This window comes from Phaseolus vulgaris, chromosome 8 (assembly GCF_051622355.1).
Source record: "Phaseolus vulgaris cultivar YP4 chromosome 8, ASM5162235v1, whole genome shotgun sequence".
In the NCBI taxonomy this organism is placed as follows: domain Eukaryota; kingdom Viridiplantae; phylum Streptophyta; class Magnoliopsida; order Fabales; family Fabaceae; genus Phaseolus; species Phaseolus vulgaris.
The window spans coordinates 667,131-675,348 of NC_143505.1; the positions used below are offsets into that span (position 1 = coordinate 667,131).

The 8,218-nt window shown below is 31.2% G+C and overlaps 1 protein-coding gene across 1 annotated transcript; it reads right to left on the reverse strand.

Moving 5' to 3' along the window:
• Positions 1-2,761: 2,761 nt before the first annotated feature.
• On the reverse strand, positions 2,762-7,785 carry CYP735A2 (cytochrome P450, family 735, subfamily A, polypeptide 2). The gene is made up of 5 exons (XM_068631810.2): positions 7,232-7,785; positions 6,879-7,105; positions 6,406-6,647; positions 5,499-5,877; positions 2,762-3,741 (listed from the first exon to the last, which is right to left on the reverse strand). The coding sequence occupies exons 1-5, from the start codon at positions 7,509-7,511 to the stop codon at positions 3,322-3,324; spliced, it is 1,548 nt and encodes a 515-aa protein (XP_068487911.1). The 5' UTR covers positions 7,512-7,785; the 3' UTR covers positions 2,762-3,321.
• Between the last annotated feature and the right edge of the window lie 433 nt (positions 7,786-8,218).

Below are 8,218 nucleotides of genomic sequence, written 5' to 3' on the forward strand. Positions count from 1 at the left end.
AATTAGAGTCGATTTTTTTTAACGTTTGGGAACTATTTATGTTTATATATATTTTGGAGTTTGTTAATGATGATTTACTCTGACCGTTGCTATTGTCATGAACATACCTCTTTGTTGTTTTTGTTGAGAATAATAATTTGTTGATAGTTTCTGTGAGGAGTTTGAGTTTGACTATAGAGTGAGATTCTATATTTTTTTTATAAAGATTGTGTCATCTTAAAGTGAACATTCACATATACTTAACACTTGTTTACAATTTTATTTTACATATTTGATTGTTCTTCGACAAAGTAAAGGGTACAAAATCTAATCAAAATCGAAAAAGTTAATACGAGACGCTTTACTTTTCATCTAAATCTAAATCTTGAGTTGAGCCATGTGGAAAACTTCATCCACATTAATCTTCCCTTGTTTAAAAACAATTATGTTCCTATGATCCCATATACTCCAAATCATTGCTATATACTTTTCTCATAATGTTTATAATTAGTTGACAAATAGAAATAAGGACTTTAAAGAAAGAAAAATAGTATAGTGGGAGAGCAATAAATACAAACTTTATAAAATATATTCTTTCTGCTAAAGTTAGATACCTACTATTCTAAGCATTAAGTTTACTCCTAATTTTGTCCAAGGTAGCTATCCATAACTATTTTTTTTCCTTGGGTTCCCATCCACTTATAAGCCTAAGTATTTGAATGGTATGACCATTTGATTATTGCAATTTAAAGTTTTAACAAAAGCAATCTTAACATTCCTCTTTTTACACTCGTGACTACTGTTATTGACTTATGAAAGTTAATGCTTAAACCATATACTAGCTCAAAACACCTAATGTTACTTATTTGAGGTGAAAGCTACAATTTACATGTATAATCATTTTTTTTTTAATTAGTAAACAATAAGTTAATAGAAAAGGAACACAAAGGGATGTTCCAACCCTTATATACTTTAAAGATACCAAACATCTTCTCTAAGCACAATACAATGAATGCAAATCTGCCAAAACAAAGCAAAAGATCAATTACCCTTAAAAAAAAAGACCCATGCTAAACATAAAGTGTTAAACAGCTCCGCAACATAGAAAAAGTGTACCTCTTATAAAAGAAAAACCAAATATCCAAAACAACAAAGAGAGACCGAACACACATCTGTCGAACCAAGCGTTTAGAGATTTACATGTATAATCTGCTACGATAAAATACGCGTCCCATCTAAGCAATTACAGTTATAACTATTTTTATATTATTTTACCATAATAAGTCTATGCAACAACATTTAAAATGATGAATGAAAGCAAGGAGATGAAAAAGTAAATAAGGTAATGGTGTTGTATTTGATTGAAGGTTATTTAAAGAAAATGGGATAGTAAAAGATGAGTGGTTTGAACTATTTGAGAAGATGTTGTTGGGCTAAGTGGGCTTGTCTTGGATTAAGAGTGGATGGAGAGTTCCATCCATAGCTGAGAATTGGCAACTGGAAGTGTGGATGGTGATCAAACTGAATTCAACTAAATGAATCATTGCCACGTACGAAGACAATAAATTGAATCTTAAAAAGTGAAAACTAAATAAAAACGTTTTTGCATGGTGCGTAGATATAAATATTGTGCACAGTTTATTAGATGTGGAATAGTGTGAGAAAGAAATGATGGTTGCAATAAAAGAATGATAAAAAGAAAGTAGTGGGAGAAGGAGAATAGAGGACTGGTGGAAGCAGATGATAAGGTGGCTGAGAAAACAAAACAACCCCTTTAACTCCAAAATGGACATACCTACCCTACCTTTCTTTCTCTCACACAACTTGCCTTATTTTTTTCATTCACCAAATTATAAATAAAAATTAATTCTAAAAATAAAAAAAATTAGTTGTTATATTAACTAAATTAAATACTATTTTATATACTAAAAAAATTATTTGAAATATTTTTTTTATTAATAAATCATTTTTAGATTGATATCTATACCAAAGTTTTAATTATCATTTATTTAAATTTTAAAGTTGTTGGCTAAAATAGATCTGTGTTAGGCAACATAGGTCATCGAAAGGATCTTAAAGACCCACCAACGCACGGAAGTTGAGATCGTTCAGAAAATGGATTCTTATTCGAAGGGTGCATAATCGCATGGATAAGCTCACACTAACTCGTTACTTTGGGATCCAATTTGATTCTGAGATATCGGGAAGGAATTGAAATATAATTATATCGATTCATCTCGTTACAAAAGAAAAAGTTCTCTATTGATTCAAATGCTCTACCTACAAGATAGAGATAGAGAAATAGAAAAAAAAAAGAGGATTTCACATAATACTTTTGATAAAAAAATCGATTTGATTTTTGTTTGTACTTTTCGCTAAATTATGAAATGGGTAGATTCTAGAGGACCAAACCTTGTAGGAGTTAAAGAATGGTAAAATAAAAAAAAAACGAAATAAAATTTTAAAAATTATTTATCAATAATAAAAACTAATTTAAATACCAATAATTATTTTAATTTCTAAAATAATATTTAATTTAGTTTATATAATAAATAATTATTTTTTATTTTTAAAATTAATTTTTATTCAATAATTTCTTTGTAAAATTTTATCTAAATCATCTTAGAAACCAAACCAAACCAAACAATTTTTCTCAAGTGTTCTACGAACCACAAATTTGTTCATCGGGTTAAATTCACACGCTGCTGAATAGTATTGGTTTAGAAACTTTATCTAAACAGTTCCTCCATTTTCTCTATCGCTTAGTGATCTACAAACTCAATTTAAGCACAATGAAGAGATAAATACGTGTTCTTCTTTCATTCAACTTTTTAATTTACATATCCTAATCCTTGCAATCATTATTTCATCTCTATCTCGATGGTTGTAAAAAAGTTGAAATAAAAAATTACAAGAATGCTCATCAAGATCAAGATCACCACATATATATATATGTTATACATATATTATAAATATCCGCATCATAAAAGACAAAATCTCTCTTTCAACTCAGAATCACTACAAAAAAATCACCAAATAGAAACTAATTTTATAAACAAAAAATAATTAATTGTTATATTAACTAAATTAGATATTATTTTAGAGGTTAAAAAATTATTAATTTTTAAATAGTTTTTAAATTGATATTTATTAACTACCAAGATTTTTGCTACCAAATTTAGAATTTAAATAATTGATAGTTAAAACCTTGGTAACTAATTAGATATCAATTTAGAAATTATTTAACTAATTTAAAATCAATAATTCTTTTAATCTCTAAATTGGATATTATTTTTAGTTTATAAAATTGGTTTCTATCTAATGATTTTCTGGTAGAGTTCTTCATGGTTGCAAGGGCTTCAAACAAACCTGAAGTCCATATTTGGGCTTGATGGTGAGGACGACGACAGGGGCATGACGGTAATTCGGAGAAATGGTGAAGCTAAACCGAGAAATCAACATGGCTAATATGATCTTAGCTTCCATTAAAGCAAAAGCTTGTCCAACGCAGTTTCTAGGACCAGAAGCAAATGGCAGAAAACGACCAGGAACAAATGGCTTTGAAGTGAATCTCTGTGGGTTGAACTCATTTGCATCTTTGCCCCATAGCTTTTCACTGTGATGAATGGCCAACACAGGGATCCAAATTGATAACCCTTTTGGGATGTATAAGTCACCAAGCACTATGTCTTCAAACGCCATTCTAGGAAGCACTGATGCTGGAGGATACAACCTCATTGATTCGTTGATCACCATATGCAACTGAACAACAAAAATCAATTCACAACTTTCGTTATTTTCATCGATCTTTCACCAGTTTTTGGAAAAGAAAAATGTTACTTTTACAACTGCTTTTTGATTTGATTTGATCAATACAATTTGTTGTTTTTCTTTTATGTTGTACTATGATGTATGATTTTCAATATATTATTCTTTGAAAAATCTATCAATTAAATATAATAGTTTGGTCTTCCCAACTATCTATTAGTCCAAGAAAATCTCTAAAATTTTCAAGTGGTAGCCATGGCATTGAGTTTAGTAGGGTCAACTTGTTTTCCTTTTCCTTCCTTGTCTCTTTTTGAAGAAAAATACAAAGAAAAAGTCACAAAGATCGAAGTAAAAAATTATAGAAAATGTTACTATTCATATTGTAAAAAAAAAATATCTATTTTACCTTTAATATTTCAAATATCTATATTTCCAAAACAAATAAGATACTTCTGGATATATAAATTCAAATAAATTTAAAATTGAAATTGGACGCTAAGATGTGAAATTTTTTTTTTTCATTTTAGATGTGAAAATTTGAAAAAGGTAACAAGGGCAATTTGGGATTTTAATAAAAATGATAGGTGTATGTCACAATTAATCTGGTACAGGGAAAAATTACCTTTTCCTTAATTTACAATTGTGATTTGATCAATACAATTTCAAAATTATTTTATCTTAATATAAAGTTATTTTTCTTTCAAATTTTAATCTGATGCATGGTTTGTTAATATATCATGAATAAAAAAAGTATTCTCAAAAAGTATTGGCGTATCTTTATTGAGAAAATGAATGAATTGTGATCTTTGGACACTCTAAAAAGAAAGATAACCATTTGTTTAAAATAAGAGCAACTACCGGCGCACGGTGCAAAGATGATGCTTAAGTAAATTATTTTTTGTTTGTTTGTTTCTTTATACACATTTTTGGTTTACACTAAAATATTTCTTAGTTGTCCCTTCTCTTCGTCGTGCTACTAATAACTTAAAACCACCCTAAGATGTTCACAAAACTCATTATTCTTCAACAAAACATTCTTTTTAATTTTACTAAATTCCATGGACCACCCCATTAAAGTTTTCCTAAAACTGGCTCATACTGGGTTTCAAAAGCAGCCATTGTGTAGCCTCCATAAAAAGACACCACTAAAAGTATAATTATATCAAATTCAAATTAATATAAAAATAAAATTTATTTGTTTAAGATACAAATTTGACCCACCTGCCTCCCCTGATCCCCTAAAAGTAGCCTAAAATAAGTACCCTCCTCTCTTTTTTGAAATAAAAAAAAAATAATTTTTTTTTTTTTTACCCTCTGAGTGTTGGAGAAGGTTTAGAAGATGAATGATATATTGACAACATGTTCCAATACACAATCTTATTTCTTTATCTAAAATTTCAATTCTTACATGAAATGACGAAAATACTCTTTCTTCATATCATGAATCAAATGTTGTATACTAAAGTGTGTTGTCAATATATCATTCCTCTTTAAACTCTATATATGTATGTTTTAAGAGAAATGATATATTGACAACCTGCTTAGTATATAATCTCTAATTAATAATATAAAAAATGATATTTTTGTCATTTCATACAAAAATTGAAATTTTATATAAAGAAAGAGAGTTGTATACTAAAATAAAGTTGTCCTTATATCATTTTTCATGCTTTAAATAAGGTGTAAATGGAAAAAATTATATTAAAATTAAGAGAAAGTTTGTGTTGAAGAAAACTGATTTTGCTACTTACATGAGTGAGCTTGGAGAGTTGATCCAAAGAAGGAATTGATCCATTGCAAACACTTTTAACCTCTTCTCTGACTTTTTCCTGCCAAGATGTGTTGCTGGCTAGTAACATAACAGTCCAAGTGAGTAAAAGAGCAGTGGTTTCATGTCCAGCAAAGAAAAATGTTTTGCATTGATCCATTACAAGCTGCAGATTGATGCTGTTTCCATTCCCTTTTTTCTTCTGCATCTCGTTCAGAAGCATCCCCAACAAATCATTCCCATAAGAGTTGCTTCTTCCAATCTCCACACAGTCTTTTCTGCTCTGTATGATCTCCATCAGCAGAGTCTCCACCTCCATCTTCAAACACTTTATCTCTCTGTTATACTTGCTTGGGAAAAACCTATGCACACATTTTCACATCAGTGAAAAAGGGAGGGGACAGGCACATACAAATGTTTGCGGATAAAACAAGAGAAATGATATATTGACAATCTGTTTAATGAAATAAAAAAAAAATATTTTTATCATTTTATACAAAATAAAATTGAATTTTTTGATAAAGAAAGAGTGTTATATAATGGATTGTGAATGTATATTTTTCATAAAACAATAGAGATGGAATAAGACCGACACAGCTATAATGCAAACCATGGAATAACTCAAAAAATGTGATTATTCACATGCTTCAGGATAAAAAAGCAAGGAATCCACTGCATTTTTATCTCACACAGAAACAAACAACACTACACATAGAATTAGAATCACACAAATTTATCAAGATTTTGGTTTCACGTTTAGGGTGTGATTTCTTTTTTTCTAAACGTGCTTTTTTCTTTCTTAACTTTGAATGAGTTTCAAACATGCCCTCAATCTTTTTGTGAACAGAAATCAAAAGGGTGGTTGAGAAAAGAGCTTGTAAATCACAAACCTGCTTCCAGGAAAGCAAAGATGGCGACTTGCTTGAGCACAACGACTCTGCAGCTGTGTGAGAAGCTCGAATATTTTCTTCCCTTTCTGATAGCTTGTGCCAAACTCAGTCCTAGAGATAATATCTGCAGTGAGTTCAGTCATGTAGTGACCAATCTCCACCTCAGTTTGGCCACCCTCTAACGCAATTTTCAGTGATTGGAGCATCTCCTTAGTGCATTCCACCATGTGCCCAGCATAGCTCTACAGAGTTTTTTTAACACCAACCATTTCTAACCATTAGTTTTTCCAAAAAAACCTGAGTCGACTTTACAACACACACCTTCCAACCATATACTCAAAACTAGTCCACTCAAAAACTAGAACAGCGAAACAAGCTAAAGCGAAACAAGACAAACCAGAATAACAAGATTTGAAAAAATCAAAAAAGGGGAGACTCCAAAACAGTAACAATTTTACAAAGAGTATCAATACCTTAAGTCTGTCTCCCATGAATGCAGGGGCAACGATGTGACGTTGGTGGTACCAATCTTCACCATTTGCCATCAACAGTCCTTGCCCAATGAAATTCTTTGAACCCTGCCTCTGCTGCCAGGATTTCCCAGATACAGTGCTGTATTTTGAAAGGAACTCTTTGATCAATTCGGTCTCAGTGAGGCACAACCTTGGTTCTGTGCCATTCCAATACAGAAACCTCTTTCCTACACAGTCAAATTACCAGTTTTAATTGATTAGTTAAATTAGAGGGAAGTAAATAATCAAGATCATGTGGTATATGTTTGTTTGGTTAGTATTATGTGCACATACATACACGTATATGTACATACCAAATTGGGTAGACCAAAGTAAGAAATGTGGGAGAAGACGACCAACAATGTCATGGCTTATGGTTTTCATGTCTTGGGAGGTTGTTTTGGAGACAAGGGAAGCCATGTCTAGGATGTTGCCTGTGAGGAAACTAGGTTTTGGGCCACGAACACCTTGCATCTCCATGATCTTTTTTATGCGTAGAGGGGTGAACCAGTAGCATGAGAGGTTGTCATAGAGGAGTTTAAGTAGGAGAATAGCGAGTATGGCCAAAAGGGGTGTGAGGACCACCATAGCCATGGTGGTAATATACCAGGATATGTTGTTGTTGTTGTTCTTGTTGGGATGAGAAATGAGAAATGAGAAATCAGAAGTGAGGGTGGTTATTGTGTGAGATGGTTATGGAAGAGTGATGGAAATTTGATGCGTGACTCTACCTATTATATATAGTGGGAATTTGATGGAATCTCTTCCATTTTATATATAACTTAGTGAAGAGACTACAGTTTTAGTTTAGTGGTTATGCTTGTGTTAGTTCCCACCATTTATCGACACAAGGTGGTATTCTTACAAATGAATATCTTAGCTCAATGAGAACACATAATAACGTGTGGCAAAACAATTCAGTATGCGTTTATGGACTAACTTTCAAACCAAAACATTCATTTCGGATTATGAGATTCAGGTAATATGTTCTTAATTACGATTCATATCTTTAATTCGGTTCAATAATAAAGGGTCAATGATAATCATATAAATAGGCTTAAATTCAAATAATTAGGTACGTCATCATTATACACTGAAGACACTGAGTATCGAATCGAAATCTTACCTGAACGTCGGAATACATTTTGCAAATACCATCTGAATTTGGAGTTCACAAATGCGAGAGGTAGAGAGGCAAGAGGAGTACGAGGAGTTCACACCGAGAAAAGGAAAACAGACCGATCGACTAAGAAGGAAGGATAATTATTCTCTTAGTTTCAATCCTGTTCCAGAACATAAAT

What these genes read in the sequence shown, in the direction of transcription:
- CYP735A2 (XM_068631810.2), bottom strand. Translation starts at nt 7,511, where the DNA reads ATGGCTATGGTGGTCCTCACACCCCTTTTGGCCATACTCGCTATTCTC. An exon ending in TCATGGGAGACAGACTTAAG is followed by an intron (nt 6,648 to 6,878) that starts GTATTGATACTC and finishes AAAACTCTGTAG; the next exon opens with AGCTATGCTGGGCACATGGT. An exon ending in AACTCTCCAAGCTCACTCAT is followed by an intron (nt 3,742 to 5,498) that starts GTAAGTAGCAAA and finishes TTTGTTGTTCAG; the next exon opens with TTGCATATGGTGATCAACGA.